This window comes from Physella acuta, unplaced genomic scaffold (assembly GCF_028476545.2).
Source record: "Physella acuta isolate Inbredline_101_S28 unplaced genomic scaffold, ASM2847654v3 ptg001590l, whole genome shotgun sequence".
Taxonomy (NCBI): Eukaryota; Metazoa; Mollusca; class Gastropoda; family Physidae; genus Physella; species Physella acuta.
This window is the reverse complement of record NW_026733104.1, coordinates 22,501-42,571: the sequence shown is the minus strand read 5'-3', so window position 1 is coordinate 42,571 and position 20,071 is coordinate 22,501. Positions and strand designations below refer to the sequence as shown.

Genomic DNA, 20,071 nt, shown 5'->3' with positions numbered 1-20,071 from the left:
AAATTCAAAGTAGAAAAAGTACCACTTCCGGTTATCCGAAATCGCTCAAAAGTTGATACGGATCTACGATTTTGATAAAATACTTGTATATGAAATTTCATCAACCTAGCTGTAACGGTACTCAAGTTATCGTGTTTACACACGGACACACACACACACAGACACACACACAGACACACAGACATACGGACAAGATTGCAAAATTATGTTTTTCCGTATCAGTGAGATGTAAAACGTCGAGATTTGCAAAAATCTCGATTTTTTTTTTTTTGCACGATTACAAGACTTTCTCTATACTTCGTATATACGAGAAAGTAAAAAAATCATTAAAAAAATGCAATGACGTCATCGGAAAAGGGACAGCGGCGTATCCATCGAAGAAAAGGAAGTAATATAAAAATGATCAGGAAAAGATAAGAATAAAGATGTCGTCTAGACTGTTTCACCTACAACATAGAAGAGCCCATTTAGATTATAACTCCATCTGTTGGTAACTGGTTTTTTCATTCATAACTTAAACTACATCGATACTTGTCTTTAACATTATTGTTTCATAGTTTAAACAAACTGAAGTATCCAATAACGATTTTACAACACAGATTCCCCGTCTTTGTCATTGAAGGCGAACTGAGTTTTGAAGTCCAAGTTACGGTTAGTTACCCCATATCAAAATGCATTTAAAAATGGCATTTTAATAGTGTAATTAAAATCAGAGCAATATTTTAGTGTAATTGTGTTTTTAATTGTTTAAGAATTGATTTAATGAGATGGTTGGAATTGCATGTCATTAGCAACTTCAAACTTTGCAGATGAGTCTTTTTAAAGCCAAACTCATTTCATTTTGAAAATTTAATTAATTAAATAAGTTATTTTGTTTTGAAAACTAGAGCAGTTGAATATCCATAATAACAGAAATAGAACGACAACAAATGGAACCAACTTTGAAAGGAAAACATTGTTATATTTGGGCGATATCACCACACTAGAAATTTGTGGAAAATTGTTGATAAACTAGTTACAGGAGGTACCGCTCTTGAAATTCATGAATTCAAGAATTCAAGAATTCAAGAATTCAAGAATTCAAGAATTCAAGAATTCAAGATTTCAAGAATTCAAGAATTCAAGAATTCAAGAATTCATGAATTCAAGAATTCAAGAATTTAAGAATTCAAGAATTCAAGAATTCGAGAATTCAAGAATTCAAGATTTCAAGATTTCAAGAATTCAAGAATTCAAGCATTCAAGAATTCAAGAATTCAAGAATTCAAGAATTCAAGAATTCAAGAATTCAAGAATTCAAGAATTCAAGAATTCAAGAATTCAAGAATTCAAGAATTCAAGAATTCAAGAATTCAAGAATTCAAGAATTCAAGAATTCAAGAATTCAAGAATTCAAGAATTCAAGAATTCAAGAATTCAAGAATTCAAGAATTCAAGAATTCAAGAATTCAAGATTTCAAGATTTCAAGAATTCAAGAATTCAAGAATTCAATAATTCAAGAATTCAAGAATTTAAGAATTCAAGAATTCAAGAATTCAAGATTTCAAGAATTCAAGAATTCAAGAATTCAAGAATTCAAGAATTCAAGAATTCAAGAATTCAAGAATTCAAGATTTCAAGAATTCAAGAATTCAAGAATTCAAGAATTCAAGAATTTAAGAATTCAAGAATTCAAGAATTCAAGAATTCAAGAATTCAAGAATTTTAGAATTCAAGATTTCAAGAATTCAAGATTTCAAGAATTCAAGAATTCAAGAATTCAAGAATTCAAGAATTCAAGAATTCAAGAATTCAAGAATTCAAGATTTCAAGAATTCAAGAATTCAAGAATTCAAGAATTCATGAATTCAAGAATTCAAGAATTTAAGAATTCAAGAATTCAAGAATTCGAGAATTCAAGAATTCAAGATTTCAAGATTTCAAGAATTCAAGAATTCAAGCATTCAAGAATTCAAGAATTCAAGAATTCAAGAATTCAAGAATTCAAGAATTCAAGAATTCAAGAATTCAAGAATTCAAGAATTCAAGAATTCAAGAATTCAAGAATTCAAGAATTCAAGAATTCAAGAATTCAAGAATTCAAGAATTCAAGAATTCAAGAATTCAAGATTTCAAGATTTCAAGATTTCAAGAATTCAAGAATTCAAGAATTCAATAATTCAAGAATTCAAGAATTTAAGAATTCAAGAATTCAAGAATTCAAGATTTCAAGAATTCAAGAATTCAAGAATTCAAGAATTCAAGAATTCAAGAATTCAAGAATTCAAGAATTCAAGATTTCAAGAATTCAAGAATTCAAGAATTCAAGAATTCAAGAATTTAAGAATTCAAGAATTCAAGAATTCAAGAATTCAAGAATTCAAGAATTTTAGAATTCAAGATTTCAAGAATTCAAGATTTCAAGAATTCAAGAATTCAAGAATTCAAGAATTCAAGAATTCAAGAATTCAAGAATTCAAGATTTCAAGAATTCAAGAATTCAAGAATTCAAGAATTTAAGAATTCAAGAATTCAAGAATTCAAGAATTCAAGAATTCAAGAATTCAAGAATTCAAGAATTCAAGAATTCAAGAATTCAAGAATTCAAGAATTCAAGAATTCAAGAATTCAAGAATTCAAGAATTCAAGAATTCAAGAATTCAAGAATTCAAGAATTTAAGAATTCAAGAATTCAAGAATTCAAGAATTCAAGAATTCAAGAATTCAAGAATTCAAGAATTCAAGAATTCAAGAATTCAAGAATTCAAGAATTCAAGAATTCAAGAATTCAAGATTTCAAGATTTCAAGATTTCAAGAATTCAAGAATTCAAGAATTCAAGAATTTAAGAATTCAAGAATTCAAGAATTCAAGAATTCAAGAATTCAATAATTCAAGAATTCAAGAATTTAAGAATTCAAGAATTCAAGAATTCAAGATTTCAAGAATTCAAGAATTCAAGAATTCAAGAATTCAAGAATTCAAGAATTCAAGAATTCAAGATTTCAAGAATTCAAGAATTCAAGAATTCAAGAATTTAAGAATTCAAGAATTCAAGAATTCAAGAATTCAAGAATTTTAGAATTCAAGATTTCAAGAATTCAAGATTTCAAGAATTCAAGAATTCAAGAATTCAAGATTTCAAGAATTCAAGAATTCAAGAATTTAAGAATTCAAGAATTCAAGAATTCAAGAATTCAAGAATTCAAGAATTCAAGAATTCAAGAATTCAAGAATTCAAGAATTCAAGAATTCAAGAATTCAAGAATTTAAGAATTCAAGAATTCAAGAATTTAAGAATTCAAGAATTCAAGAATTTAAGAATTCAAGAATTCAAGATTTCAAGAATTCAAGAATTCAAGAATTCAACCTGTAAAGTGTCGGGAATACTGGCTTGAATGAAAAAACCACCATCAATACAAAATAGACAGTCGTCTATTTTCTTTTCAATTTGATCATCCAGAGTCAAGAATGGTTTCATTACAAGTCCACTACCAATTAGAAACTCCTCTTTGATATGATTTAAATGAAAGTATTTCACAAAGACAAATACATGTTTATTTAAATACCTTACAGCATTCAACAAACAATTATTATAAGACTTATTCTAAGCACCTTTATTCAGTCGAGACGTAATTTCCCTGACAGTTTAATTTACCATTTCAAACATACAGGGTTCAAAGAATAGTGTGAAGAATTAACTTGTACTTAAAACGTCGGTGACGCAACTGAAATTAGGACAAGAACTAAAGTTTGGTAAGATGTTGCTTAGAATATTGTTTTTCAGATACAGTCGGAGGGATGTGTCTAACTATGAGTGCATGTATTAGCAGATGGATGTTTTGATGGATGTGGGGATGTGTAGATATATGGATGTATGCATGTATGCATTTATGAATGTATCGATGTATCGATGTAATTATGTTGGATGTATGGATGTATTTATGTTGGATGTATGGATGTATGGATGTATTGATGTTGGGTGTATACATGTATGGATGTATAGATGTTGGATATATGGATGTATTTATGTTGGATGTATGGATGTATGGATGTTGGATGTATGGATGTATGCATGTATGGATTAATTGATGTTGGATATATGGATGTATTTATGTTGGATGTATGGATGTATTGATGTTGGATGTATGGATGTATGCATGTATGGATTAATTGATGGTGGATATATGGATGCATTTATGTTGGATGTATGGATGTATAGATGTTGGATGTATGGATGTATGCATGTATGGATTAATTGATGTTGGATATATGGATGCATTTATGTTGGATGTATGGATGTATTGATGTTGGATGAATGCATGTATGGATGTATTGATGTTGGATATATTGATGTATTTATGTTGGATGTATGGATGTATTGATGTTGGATGTATGGATGAATGCATGTATGGGTGTATTGATGTTAGATATATTGATGTATTTATGTTGGATGTATGGATGAATAGTTGTGGATTTTAGGAAGCAGATGTATATGAACGTCTGGAATCGTGGAGAAACGTAAGGATGGATATATGGATATACGGATATACGAATGTTTAGGATGGTTAAATAAATGTATGGATATGAAGTTGCATGAAAGTATTTAGGTAAATCTGGATGTATAGACAGACGAACTGGAATTCGTGTATGTTTTTCTTTGTGTCTTTAAATGTTTGTGTGTGTCTACTTGTGTGTGTTGAGAATTAATTAAACTATTGTTTCGATAGATCTAACTTAAACTCATATCCTTTCTAGGCTCATCTCTGCATAAAATGGCGGCAGTTGGACCATTGATACTTTTCAATTTCCTGTTCCTTTGTCTTCTACTTTGGATCAACCCTGTCACTGCATTTGTCACCCCGCTGTCGGGAATTTTGTTTGCTAACAACTTCCACAAGTGTCTTTGGTTTATAGGATTTGGTAAAGGTAAACATATGTATATGCTTGAAACCCTAGCCCGTACACCCCTCCCCCTCTCGCAGTACAACTTTAAAGACCAAACAGCCTGTACAGCCAGTGGCGGAGCCAGGAATTGGTCATGGGAGGGGTTTAAATATTTTTCCATTTGTATAAAATCATATATATATATATATATATATATATATATATATATATATATATATATATATATATATATATAGATATAGATATATATAGATATATATGTATATAGATATATACATATATATCTAATATATAAAGCTCAATTCTGTAACGCATATGTTTGTCGTTGGCATTTCTACGGATTTAAGTGTTAGATCAATTATCGTGCGCGTTTGTCTAAATTTATGAGTTAAAAAATTACTATTAAAAGTGTTGGGAAATCATTTTCATTTTTCAAATTGTAGTAATAATTGTCGGCATGTTCATTAAACACAAGTTTTAAAAAAAATATCATCTTTCACAAAAATTCTAATTATGTTTTTATTTAGTCCTATAGCGCTTACTTCCCTTTGATAAATTAGGCAAAACACAATTACTTCCCTTTATGAAATCATTGCATTAGTTGAAAAGCATTTACTTTTTAATTACTTTGTTTTGGTGTTGGGAAAAAAATAATTACATAATTAGCGGGGATTGATCAAGTGCAAATGTTGTAGGTATTTTACGGATAAGCTTGGAGTATTATAATTGTTCATTAAATTGAAACAGGCGCGTTCGTTTAAGTGAGTGCAAAAACTATGAATAAGTTGGGGTACTATAGTCGTTTATTAAGCTAAAACAGGCGATTCTGCCCCGGGCGTTTATGTTCGCGTTAGTGTTTTCTTTGTGTTTAGGTGGGTTTGCGTTAGTGGTTGCGTTTTGATTTGGTTCGTTTTTGTTCTTTCTTTTTTCGTTTTTGTTTGTGTTTTTTTTTTTTGTTTGGGTTTGTATTTGTGTTTTTGGTTGGTTTTGCGTTTGGATTTGGTTTGTTTTCGTTCTTTCTTTTTTCGTTTTTGTTTGTGTTTTTTTGTTTGGGTTTGTATTTGTGTTTTTGGTTGGTTTTGCGTTTGGATTTGGTTTGTTTTCGTTTGCTTTTTCGTTTTTTTTTTGTTTTTTTTTGTTGGTATTGGTGTTTGTGGTTGGGTTTGTTGTTAGGTTTTTGTTTTCGTTTGCTTTTTTGTTTGTTTTTTCTTTGTGTTTGTATTGGTGTTTGTGGTTGTGGTTGGGTTTGTTGCTAGGTTTTTGTTTTCGTTTGTATTTGTAATTGTGTTAGCGTTATGTTTGCGTTTTGTTGTTTTGGTTTTGGTTGGTCGTGGTTTGGGTGAGCAATGCCGGGTTTATGATGATTACTAAACACACAGGTAATGGTCTTTAACAGAAATGTTTTTCACAGAAGCCAGAGCAGGGCCTGGCCGGGACGGCTAGTATATACATATATATATATATATATATATATATATATCTATATATATAATTCTCTTCTTCGAGCCGTTAGAAAACAAGCTGCAAACGCTCTCCCTACCTCCCCACCCCTACATGGTTTTAGTGAGCTGTGTTCACTCTAAATGTTTACAAGCAGAGCCAACGATTTTAAACGAAGGGGGGGGGGGGGGGGGGGAGGGGGGGAGGGAAGGAAGGGGGGGTTATGGTCCTTAACGAGCTACTTATAGTGTTTTAAAGAAATATTTTCAGTGTCAGCGTTGGTACTGTCGAATTCACAAATTATGAATTATTGAAAATTAGAAACAACTAAATAGCGGCGTATGTTATGCCGCGGGCCGGCTCGTATAATATAATATATATATATATATATATATATATATATATATATATATATATATATATATATATATATATATATATATATAGAGGTGTGAGTGAATAGGAGGGGTTATAACCCCCCCCCCCCTAACCCCCCTTGCCTACGCCACACAAAGAACTAAAACGTTTCTTTTACAGATGGAGTCGTTCGCGGCACCTTCGCTTCGTTCCTGAGCTCAAGATCGGCCAAATACAAGATCGGCATCAAGCTCGTCGGCACTCTGCAGTCCATCGGCATGACCCCGTGCCCGTTCAGGTCCTTGCTGATCGGCGGCTTAGCCGGAAACGCCTTTCTCGTCGTGGTCAAAATTTGTATTGGCCTCCTCGCATCCCAGAACACGTTGGAAAATGATTGGTTTTTCTCAATCGTGGAGTGGTTGGCTTCTCCTAGTCGCGGTGTGGTGAGTAACAAAACAGTGGTGGAGACGGTCCGGACCGCTCTTCAAGTATACCACGAGCAGTGAACTTATGACTTCAAGAAGTCATAAGTCAAGTCAAATAAATTAATGATTTCATAAAGTCAAAGTCAAGTCTAATAAACTGATGATAATATTCTAGAAATCAAAGAAAAAGAGAAAAAAATCAAGTCACTTAAAACATCACGATTGGCTTTTTTTTTTAAAAAAAAAAGTAGCTGTAACGTAAAAACGTGTAATGTTTCAGGCAAAGGATGCCTTTCTCCATCATGTATGTTATTTACATCAAAGGTTATTTAAAATATAGATTCAGAATAAAACTATTTCTTATTTTTTACCTTGTGTGTAGGTTTCGCCTGATTGTATAGTAAAATGTATTTGTAACATTTGAAAGAATATTAAAGCAAATAAAAACATGTTTAAATATTTAAAAAAAACATTAGTATTTAAAAAGATTTATGAAGTTTTACAATTATATTTTTCATTTTTTATGGTTAAAGTATGTTTTTTTTAAAAACATTTTTGTAAGTACACAAATGCACTGGCCTCGTTCTATGATTGAAGTTTGTCTGAGATATTTCTTTATATGACTTGAAGGAAAGACAAATGACTTGACCGAAAAAATTGACTTGACGAGTCCGCACATGACTTTGGCATTGAAAGTTCCACATTTAACATCCCATAATAGCTGTTATACATAAACATCCCATAATAGCTGTTGTAATTCAAACATCCCATAATAGCTCTTGTAATTCAAACATCCCATAATAGCTGTTGTAATTCAAACGTCCCATAATAGCTGTTGTAATTCAAACATCCCATAATAGCTGTTGTAATTCAAACATCCCATAATAGCTGTTGTAATTCAAACATCCCATAATAGCTGTTGTAATTCAAACATCCCATAATAGCTGTTGTAATTCAAACATCCCATAATAGCTGGTGTAGTTGAAACATCCCATAATAGCTGGTGTAGTTGAAACATCCCATAATAGCAGTTATTTTAACCTAGAAAAAAATGGTCATATATTTATGACACAGACATATCAGCCAGAGGCGTAGGGAGGTCGGGGCGGGGGGGGGGGGGGGGGGGGGGGGGCGGCCGCACCGGGTGTCACCATTTAGGGGGTTGACAGCAAGGCAAAAAAATCGCCAAATTTTTAGACGAAAAATGCTTTTTTGCCTGTCTCATTAATAATTGTAAGTACAAATGTAGTAGTTATGTATATATATATATCTATCTATCTCTCTCTATATACATATATATATATAAAGGCATATATATATATATATATATATATATATATATATATATATATATATATATATATATATATATATATATATATATATTGTTTCTTGGGAGGGGATGACACCACTAAGTGCCGCACCGGGTGACACCCGACCTAACGATGCCACTGATATCAGTCTAATGGTGTTTTCCGATTGAAACAAGACGGTTTACACAAGTATTTCAAGCTGCTTTTTACATCCTCTAACGCGTACCAGGTACCCATCAAAGCTGAGTGAACTCAGAGACCTTTTACAGTTACGGATTTAGAATCGAACTAGAAACATTTTGGCTAGCATTCGACCACAATGTAACAATGTATGTGTTGAAAATATAAAAATAATTCAATAAAATTAACCCAAAATATAGTAATGAATCCTCTTTAGCCCTAGCGATATATTGGGCATATGAAGTAGAGTTCATATTTTTCTTAACCTCGGCATAGGCAGGGAAAGTGTAGCTATCACTTTGCCCAGCCGCTTCTAATTTCCCTAACATGAGTTAGGTACCCATAAGAGCTGAGTTGACTCAGCGACATTGACTTGAACCTAAATTCGAACTCGAGACTTTAGGGTAAGTAGCTTAGCTGTCTACCGCTTAGGCAGCAACTAACCCTAATCCACAACATCCACTGTTTAAACAAAATAATCACAAAATATATAAATGACGTCATCAAAAAATGTAAACACATCGTGTGAAAGGAAGTATCGTCACTTTTAAGTCTGTTTTCATCAAGAAAGGAGGATTTCATCTCTATTCCATTTCAAACACCCCAGCTGTGGTAAGTCTTTGTAGTCAAACAACCGAATTAATGTAGTAAAGGTGGTGTTAGTAAAACAACTGAATTGTTGTAAAGGTAGTGTTAGTCAAACAACTGAATTGTTGTTGTAAAGGTGGTGTTAGTCAAACAACTGATTTGTTGTTGTAAAGGCGGTGTTAGTCAAACAACTAAATTAATGTAAAGGTGGTGTTAGTCAAACAACTGATTTGTTGTTATAAAGGCGGTGTTAGTCAAACAACTAAATTGTTGTTGTAAAGATGGTGTAAGTCATATAACTGAATTGTTGTTGTAAAGATGGTGTTAGTCAAACAACTGAATTGTTATTGTAAAGATGGTGTTAGTCAAACAACTAAATTGTTGTAAAGATGGTGTTAGTCAAACAACTGAATTGTTGTTGTAAAGATGGTGTTAGTCAAACAACTGAATTGTTGTTGTAAAGGTGGTGTTAGTTAAACAACTGAATTGTTGTTGTAAAGGCGGTGTTAGTCAAACAACTAAATTGTTGTTGTAAAGATGGTGTAAGTCATATAACTGAATTGTTATTGTAAAGATGGTGTTAGTCAAACAACTAAAATGTTGTAAAGATGTTGTTAGTCAAACAACTGAACTGTTGTTGTAAAGGTCGGGTTAGTCGAAATAATCTTAACAATAGTTGAGTTTAGATCAGAGTTTAGTTATGTCAAGTTGATGGGTTAACTGGTGTGTGGGTAGATTGATGGGTGGGTGGGTGGGTGGATTGGTGGATGGATGGATGGATGGATGGATGGATGGATGGATGGATGGATGGATGGATGGATGGATGGATGGTTGGATGGATGGATGGATGGATGGATGGATGGATGGATGGATGGATGGATGGATGGATGGATGGACGGATGGACGGATGGACGGATGGACGGATGGGCGGATGGGCGGATGAACGGATGGACGGATGGACTGATGGACTGATGGATGAATGGATGGAATGGCGAATAGAAGGAATGAACGGGTGGACGGATGGACGGATGGATGGATAGACGCAAGTACTCATGGACGCATTGATGAGTGTATAAACGATTCCAATGTAGAAACTGATATAAGCCCGTTGAGCGTCTATTATATTGTTCAATGCATGTTGACGATTATATATCAAAATTTGTTTCCAACATCTAATCTAAACTCATGTTTCACAGATCCTCAGAGAATATGGAACTTTGGCAAATAAAAGTTTTCCTCTATATTTTTCTACTTATACTGGGCTGGTTAAATCCCTTAGTCGTGGTTACTGGAGTTGCAACACAATATTGGTTCACAAAAGATGGGCAAAGATTTCTAAATTATATCGGCTTCACTAAAGGTAAGTATTTATGTTAATCAAAGCGTTTCATATTAAAAACAAGACTGCTAATACTACACACTTCGTTTAAAACTAAGACTAGCATGAAAAACGCATTGATTCAGAAAGTTTTTTTTAACGATACTGCCTTATAGAACATGCTATAACATTACTACATTGTTAATGTTTGTGATAAACTGGAAATATCAGAAATCGCTTAAAAATCCTACAAGCGTTTTTGTGGTGGGGACCCTTTAGTTTATAAAAGAAACCAAGAGACCTGCGACACCCATACAATTAAGAACATATTGTTTTCGTTTGGTTTAGTCTACAAGTTGGCGACACGCAACCCCCCACCCCACACCACCACACCCCCACCACCACCGCCCAGAAATTTCATTGGGATTGGAAACCAGTGGTCTAAATACTCTATACATAACATTTCATCCATCGAACTAAAATGGCACTCAAATAGGTCTCGTTTTGACACTCAGACACATACATATATAAACACAGGCACATAAATATAAACACAGGCTCTAGTTATCGTGTTTACGCACATACACACACACATTCGATTTAGTCACAGACACATGCATGTAAAAACAGACACACAAGAAACACAAACACACACATACATTTAAACACAGACACACACATATAAAAACAGACACACAAGAAACAGAAACACAGACACATACATATAAAATGGACGGCCTGGCCTAGCGGTGGAGCGCTAGATTGCTAACCCGATAGTTTCGAGTTCGAATCCGGGTTCAAGTTAGTGGAACGTCTCTGAGTCCACCCAGCTCTGATGGGTACCTAACTCACGTTAGGGAAAATAAAGGCGGCTGGGCATAGTGCTGACCACATTATCCCTTCATATGCCGAGGTCAAGAAACATATGATCTCCACTTCATCTGCCCAATGGATCGTTAGGTTTAAAAAAAGGAATCTTTAACATCCATATAAAAACAGACCCAAACAAACACACACACACAGACCTACACACGTATTGTAAAAATGACGTATGCTTTAGCGTCTACAACTTCCCTCTAGACTCCCTAGGTAAATAACCCTTTTCAAGTCTGACGCGCGGCAGGTGAAGTAGAGTTCACCTGTTTCTGTCACCCCCGACAGATAAAAGGATAGTGTTGCCCAGCCGCCTTTACTTCACCTAGCTGGGTAGACTCAGGTACGCTTGATCGGACTTGAACACGGATTCGAACTCGAAACTTTCAAGTTAGCAGTCGTATGCTCTACAATTCAACCACGCCGTTCCTTTTCGACGTATATTAGAATCTGAAAACTACCATCCGACAATAGTACTTGTACACAATGATGCTTAGGCTAAAAAAAATTTTTTTTTTAAATTAAATTTTTTTAAATTTTTATTTACACGACGATCCTTAGGCAGAATTTTTTTTTAAATTTTTAATTCTTTGTAAAAATCAAAAAAAAAATTAAATTTTAATTTCAGAAGGAATATCCAGTGGTACTCTGGCATCGAGCCTGTACTCACTCTGTGCCAGGTACAACGTTGGTCTTGGCGTGCTGGCGACCCTACAGTCCATAGGTCAGAAAGGGAGAATCAAGCTGAAAGGCAGGCTCATTAGTGCGGCCGTTGCGTCATGTACTGCCTTGTTGGTGCAGTTTATGCTTGGTTTCATCGTCCGATATTGATTAACTGTATTTTTTTTTTTAAGTTTATAACTCATTATGATTTTTGAACAAACTTAACTGACGTGTATTTTTTTAACTGGTAGTGTTGTTATAAAAATATTTTTTTATTTAAATAATTAAATCGTCCCCAAAAAAAAAAATTTCATTAAGATAAAAACATAAAGCAACAGTTCTAGTGGACATAGCTGGGGTGTTTGTTTCATGCCATTCCATAATTTCAAGTATTCATCAATTCCATTTTTTTTTTGAGAAACATAACTTCAGATGTAAAAGTATGACATATCTGTTTATATTTTAAACATGATTCAAGAAATATATTTAAAAAAAGAACTGTATCTAGTCTTGCTTACAATTATTTTGTTATTACTATTAATATTGTTTTTAAATTGTTATAAAAATTGTTTGTAATTACACAGAAAGCACGGAAGAATAAACCTCGATGCATGTTTTGATATCATCATCATCATCATCATCATCACCATCATCATTATCATCATTATCATCATGTTCATCATTATCATTATCATCATCATCATCATCATCATCATCATCATCATCATCACCATCATCACCATCATCACCATCATCATCTATTCACCATAATCATCATTATCATCATCATCATTATCATCATCATCATCATCATCATCATCATCATCATCATTATCATCATCTTCATCATCATCATCATCATCATCATCATCATCATCATCATCATTATATTTTCCCGTTCGTACCCAAGACACATGGGGCAGATAAAGTAGAGTTCACCTGTTTTAACGACCACGGCATATAGTAAGATACTGTGGTCAGCACTTTGCTCAGCCGCCTTAGTTTCTCTTTAACGTGGGTCAGGTACCTCATTAGAGCTGAATGTCCTACACACTTGAGCCTGGGATCAGAACTCGAGACCTTCAGGTTAGCATGATTTGTAACAGAGGTAATCAAATAGGATATGAATGAAACAGTACATGAATGACTGTCTCATACATAATTTATTAGTTTACACATCAACTGAACAGTTTAACCGGAGATATTCTTTACCCAAGATAGAATATCTGAATGTAGGTTTTCTAGTGAGTCGTGCCACTGATTGTAATACTCACGGTCAGGTAAGTGTGTTCGTTTTTAACTGTATGATAGTGAAGGAAATATCCTCCAACACAATTACCAAAGCACACCCTACCTCCATGCTACCTCCCCCCCCCCCAACCACCCCACTCCCCACCCAACTCTATTAACTACCTCACTCCCCAACCACCTATACCAACCACCGTACGCCTTTCCACCTCTACCAATCACCCCACTCCCACCCACCTCTACCAACCACCACACCCCCACCTCTACCAACCAACCCACTCCAACCTCTACCAACCACCCCACTCCCACCTCTACCAACCACCACACCCCCACCTCTACCAACCACCCCACTCCCACCTCTACCAACCACCCCACTCCCACCTCTACCCACCTCAACCAACCACCCCCATCTCTACCACCTCTACCAACTCTACCAACCACCCCACACCCACCTCTACCAACCGCCGCACTCCCACCTCTACCAACCCCCCCACTCCCACCCACCTCTACCAACCACCCCAGTCCCTCACACCTCTAACACCTCTACCAACCACCCCACTCCTACCCACCTCTACCAACCACCCCACTCCCACCCACCTCTACCAACCACCCCAGTCCCTCACACCTCTAACACCTCTACCAACCACCCCACTCCTACCCACCTCAACCAACCACCCCCTCCCTACCACCCCTACCACCTCTACCAACCACCCCACTCCCACCTCTACCAACCACCCAAATCCCTACCACCTCTACCAAACCACCCCACTCCTACCCACCTCAACCAACCACCCCCTCCCTACCACCCCTACCACCTCTACCAAACACTCCACACCCACTTCTACCAACCACCCCACTCCTACCCACATCAACCAACCACCACCTCCCTACCACCCCTACCACCTCTACCAACCACCCCACTCCCACCTCTACCAACCACCCCACTCCTACCCACCTCTACCAACCACCCCACTCCTACCCACCTCTACCAACCACCCCACTCCTACCCACATCAACCAACCACCACCTCCCTACCACCCCTACCACCTCTACCAACCACCCCACTCCCACCTCTACCAACCACCCCCACTCCTACCCACCTCTACCAACCACCCCACTCCTACCCCACCTCTACCAACCACCCCACTCCTACCCACATCAACCAACCACCACCTCCCTACCACCCCTACCACCTCTACCAACCACCCCACTCCCACCTCTACCAACCACCCCACTCCTACCCACCTCTACCAACCACCCCACTCCTACCCACCTCTACCAACCACCCCACTCCTACCCACATCAACCAACCACCACCTCCCTACCACCCCTACCACCTCTACCAACCACCCCACTCCCACCTCTACCAACCACCCCAATCCCTCCCACCTCTACCAACCACCCCACTCCTACCCACCTCTACCAACCACCCCACTCCTACCCACATCAACCAACCACCACCTCCCTACCAACCCTACCACCTCTACCAACCACCCCACTCCCACCTCTACCAACCACCCCACTCCCACCTCTACCAACCACCCCACTCCTACCCACCTCTACCAACCACCCCACTCCTACCCACCTCTACCAACCACCCCACTCCTACCCACCTCTACCAACCACCCCACTCCTACCCACCTCTACCAACCACCCCACTCCCACCTCTACCAACCACCCCACTCCTACCCACCTCTACCAACCACCCCACTCCCACCTCTACCAACCACCCCACTCCTACCCACCTCTACCAACCACCCCAATCCCTCCCACGTCTACCAACCACCCCACTCCTACCCACCTCTACCAACCACCCCACTCCTACCCACATCAACCAACCACCCCACTCCCACCTCTACCAACCACCCCACTCCTACCCACCTCTACCAACCACCCCACTCCCACCTCTACCAACCACCCCACTCCTACCCACCTCTACCAACCACCCCACTCCCACCTCTACCAACCACCCCACTCCTACCCACCTCTACCAACCACCCCAATCCCTCCCACCTCTACCAACCACCCCACTCCTACCCACATCAACCAACCACCACCTCCCTACCACCCCTACCACCTCTACCAACCACCCCTACCACCTCTACCAACCACCCCACTCCTACCCACCTCTACCAACCACCCCACTCCTACCCACCTCTACCAACCACCCCACTCCTACCCACCTCTACCAACCACCCCACTCCTACCCACCTCTACCAACCACCCCACTCCTACCCACCTCTACCAACCACCCCACTCCCACCTCTACCAACCACCCCACTCCTACCCACCTCTACCAACCACCCCACTCCTACCCACCTCTACCAACCACCCCACTCCTACCCACCTCTACCAACCACCCCACTCCTACCCACATCAACCAACCACCACCTCCCTACCACCCCTACCACCTCTACCAACCACCCCACTCCCACCTCTACCAACCACCCCACTCCCACCTCTACCAACCACCCCACTCCTACCCACCTCTACCAACCACCCCACTCCTACCCACCTCTACCAACCACCCCACTCCTACCCACCTCTACCAACCACCCCACTCCTACCCACCTCTACCAACCACCCCACTCCTACCCACCTCTACCAACCACCCCAATCCCTCCCACGTCTACCAACCACCCCACTCCTACCCACCTCTACCAACCACCCCACTCCTACCCACCTCTACCAACCACCCCACTCCTACCCACCTCTACCAACCACCCCAGTCCCTCACACCTCTACCAACCACCCCACTCCCACCTCTACCAACCACCCCAATCCTACCCACCTCTACCAACCACCCCACTCCCACCTCTACCAACCACCCCAATCCCTCCCACCTCTACCAACCACCCCACTCCTACCCACCTCTACCAACCACCCCAATCCCTCCCACCTCTACCAACCACCCCACTCCCACCTCTACCAACCACCCCACTCCTACCCACCTCTACCAACCACCCCACTCCCACCTCTACCAACCACCCCACTCCCACCTCTACCAACCACCCCACTCCTACCCACCTCTACCAACCACCCCACTCCCACCTCTACCAACCACCCCACTCCTACCCACCTCTACCAACCACCCCACTCCCACCTCTACCAACCACCCCAATCCCTCCCACGTCTACCAACCACCCCACTCCTACCCACCTCTACCAACCACCCCACTCCCACCTCTACCAACCACCCCACTCCTACCCACCTCTACCAACCACCCCACTCCTACCCACCTCTACCAACCACCCCACTCCTACCCACCTCTACCAACCACCCCACTCCCACCTCTACCAACCACCCCACTCCTACCCACCTCTACCAACCACCCCACTCCTACCCACCTCTACCAACCACCCCACTCCTACCCACCTCTACCAACCACCCCACTCCCACCTCTACCAACCACCCCAATCCCTCCCACGTCTACCAACCACCCCACTCCCACCTCTACCAACCACCCCACTCCTACCCACCTCTACCAACCACCCCACTCCCACCTCTACCAACCACCCCACTCCTACCCACCTCTACCAACCACCCCAATCCCTCCCACCTCTACCAACCACCCCACTCCCACCTCTACCAACCACCCCACTCCTACCCACCTCTACCAACCACCCCACTCCTACCCACCTCTACCAACCACCCCAATCCCTCCCACCTCTACCAACCACCCCACTCCCACCTCTACCAACCACCCCACTCCTACCCACCTCTACCAACCACCCCACTCCTACCCACCTCTACCAACCACCCCACTCCTACCCACCTCTACCAACCACCCCACTCCCACCTCTACCAACCACCCCACTCCTACCCACCTCTACCAACCACCCCACTCCCACCTCTACCAACCACCCCACTCCTACCCACCTCTACCAACCACCCCACTCCTACCCACCTCTACCAACCACCCCACTCCTACCCACCTCTACCAACCACCCCACTCCTACCCACCTCTACCAACCACCCCACTCCTACCCACCTCTACCAACCACCCCACTCCTACCCACCTCTACCAACCACCCCAATCCCTCCCACGTCTACCAACCACCCCACTCCTACCCACCTCTACCAACCACCCCACTCCTACCCACCTCTACCAACCACCCCACTCCTACCCACCTCTACCAACCACCCCACTCCCACCTCTACCAACCACCCCACTCCTACCCACCTCTACCAACCACCCCACTCCTACCCACCTCTACCAACCACCCCACTCCTACCCACCTCTACCAACCACCCCACTCCTACCCACCTCTACCAACCACCCCACTTCTTCCCACCTCTACCAACCACCCCACTCCTACCCACCTCTACCAACCACCCCACTCCTACCCACCTCTACCAACCACCCCACTCCTACCCACCTCTACCAACCACCCCACTCCTACCCACGTCTACCAACCACCCCACTCCTACCCACCTCTACCAACCACCCCACTCCTACCCACCTCTACCAACCACCCCAATCCCTCCCACGTCTACCAACCACCCCACTCCTACCCACCTCTACCAACCACCCCAATCCCTCCCACCTCTACCAACCACCCCACTCCTACCCACCTCTACCAACCACCCCACTCCTACCCACCTCTACCAACCACCCCAATCCCTCCCACGTCTACCAACCACCCCACTCCCACCTCTACCAACCACCCCACTCCTACCCACCTCTACCAACCACCCCAATCCCTCCCACGTCTACCAACCACCCCACTCCTACCCACCTCTACCAACCACCCCACTCCTACCCACCTCTACCAACCACCCCAATCCCTCCCACCTCTACCAACCACCCCACTCCCACCTCTACCAACCACCCCACTCCTACCCACCTCTACCAACCACCCCCACTCCTACCCACCTCTACCAACCACCCCACTCCTACCCACCTCTACCAACCACCCCAATCCCTCCCACCTCTACCAACCACCCCACTCCCACCTCTACCAACCACCCCACTCCTACCCACCTCTACCAACCACCCCACTCCTACCCACATCAACCAACCACCACCTCCCTACCACCCCTACCACCTCTACCAACCACCCCACTCCCACCTCTACCAACCACCCCACTCCTACCCACCTCTACCAACCACCCCACTCCTACCCACATCAACCAACCACCACCTCCCTACCACCCCTACCACCTCTACCAACCACCCCACTCCTACCCACCTCTACCAACCACCCCACTCCCACCTCTACCAACCACCCCACTCCTACCCACCTCTACCAACCACCCCACTCCTACCCACCTCTACCAACCACCCCACTCCTACCCACCTCTACCAACCACCCCACTCCTACCCACATCAACCAACCACCACCTCCCTACCACCCCTACCACCTCTACCAACCACCCCACTCCCACCTCTACCAACCACCCCACTCCCACCTCTACCAACCCCCCCACTCCTACCCACCTCTACCAACCACCCCACTCCCACCTCTACCAACCACCCCACTCCTACCCACCTCTACCAACCACCCCACTCCCACCTCTACCAACCACCCCACTCCTACCCACCTCTACCAACCACCCCAATCCCTCCCACGTCTACCAACCACCCCACTCCCACCTCTACCAACCACCTCACTCCTACCCACCTCTACCAACCACCCCACTCCTACCCACATCAACCAACCACCACCTCCCTACCACCCCTACCACCTCTACCAACCACCCCACTCCCACCTCTACCAACCACCCCAATCCCTCCCACCTCTACCAACCACCTCACTCCTACCCACCTCTACCAACCACCCCACTCCTACCCACATCAACCAACCACCACCTCCCTACCACCCCTACCACCTCTACCAACCACCCCACTCCCACCTCTAACAACCACCCCACTCCCACCTCTACCAACCACCCCACTCCTACCCACCTCTACCAACCACCCCACTCCTACCCACCTCTACCAACCACCCCACTCCTACCCACCTCTACCAACCACCCCACTCCTACCCACCTCTACCAACCACCCCACTCCCACCTCTACCAACCATCCACTCCCACCTCCACCAACCACCCCACTCCATTCTACCCTTGTCCTAACACTCCACTCATTAATTTCTTCAACAATGGCTACCAACCATTCATTACGACTGTCACAGACTGTATAATTATGTATCTTTATTATATTGTGTTTTGCATGAATGAAGAGTACCTGGCTAGCGGAAGGACTGTCTGAGCGATCGTCATGTGTTTTTCCGTGTTTTGGGTGAGATCGCTCATTGACGTAAGGGGAGAGAAAGTTGTGAATAAAAGAGAGAGCGAAAGGTGAACGGGAGTTGTGTGCTAGGACTTGGGACTTGAACTGTGGCAGTGAATGTAAGATGTCTCCATGACTTGGAGTCGTGACTGTGACTGTACTTGTTGAGTATCTTCTAATATGGATTTACCATGAATAACCATGGATTTATCATTCTCACTGTATATAGTGTAAATAAAGTCATCATTTGAAGTTGCCACTATTGCTTGTATTTCTGTGTGAAAACTAACCCACAACAACAAAGAATTCATGTTGTTACAACGACTAATAAATCTTCTACATTTAATAACATAAAATCAAAATCATTACATACACAAAGATTTTCATTAATACGACTTACTTCTTTATTTAGTTACGGTATTAAAAGTAATTATTATTTCTAGAAATCCAACTACTAAAAATAAAAAATAAAAAATTGCAATGACGTAATAGGAATAAGAGCACAAAATGCATATTGGTAAAAAAAACGGAAGTACGTCATTTA

The 20,071-nt window shown here is 41.6% G+C and overlaps 3 protein-coding genes across 4 annotated transcripts in view; all 3 read left to right on the top strand.

The window, feature by feature from the left end:
- The first annotated feature begins 406 nt into the window (after positions 1 to 406).
- Positions 407 to 7,560, top strand: LOC131929068 (uncharacterized). 2 transcript variants are annotated; one of them, XR_009383885.1, is made up of 5 exons: positions 407 to 490; positions 600 to 651; positions 3,654 to 3,735; positions 4,738 to 4,908; positions 6,865 to 7,560. XR_009383885.1 is itself a non-coding variant. In XM_059285262.1 (4 exons), exons 3-4 carry the CDS (start codon positions 4,755 to 4,757, stop codon positions 7,188 to 7,190), a joined length of 480 nt encoding a protein of 159 aa, XP_059141245.1. In that variant the 5' UTR covers positions 407 to 490; positions 3,654 to 3,735; positions 4,738 to 4,754; the 3' UTR covers positions 7,191 to 7,560. The 2 variants fall into 2 exon arrangements, 1 of the variants encoding a protein (XP_059141245.1); XM_059285262.1 differs by lacking the exon at positions 600 to 651.
- A 1,565-nt stretch (positions 7,561 to 9,125) lies between these two features.
- Positions 9,126 to 12,523, top strand: LOC131929073 (uncharacterized). The gene is made up of 3 exons (XM_059285264.1): positions 9,126 to 9,214; positions 10,387 to 10,550; positions 12,010 to 12,523. The coding sequence occupies exons 2-3, from the start codon at positions 10,400 to 10,402 to the stop codon at positions 12,210 to 12,212; spliced, it is 354 nt and encodes a 117-aa protein (XP_059141247.1). The 5' UTR covers positions 9,126 to 9,214; positions 10,387 to 10,399; the 3' UTR covers positions 12,213 to 12,523.
- A 7,531-nt stretch (positions 12,524 to 20,054) lies between these two features.
- LOC131929069 (interferon alpha-inducible protein 27, mitochondrial) overlaps positions 20,055 to 20,071 on the top strand; it is a 3,952-nt gene continuing 3,935 nt past the window's right edge. The window contains exon 1 of the mRNA XM_059285263.1: positions 20,055 to 20,071. This exon is cut by the window's right edge and continues 73 nt beyond it. The gene's annotated coding sequence lies outside the window, so the exon portion shown is untranslated.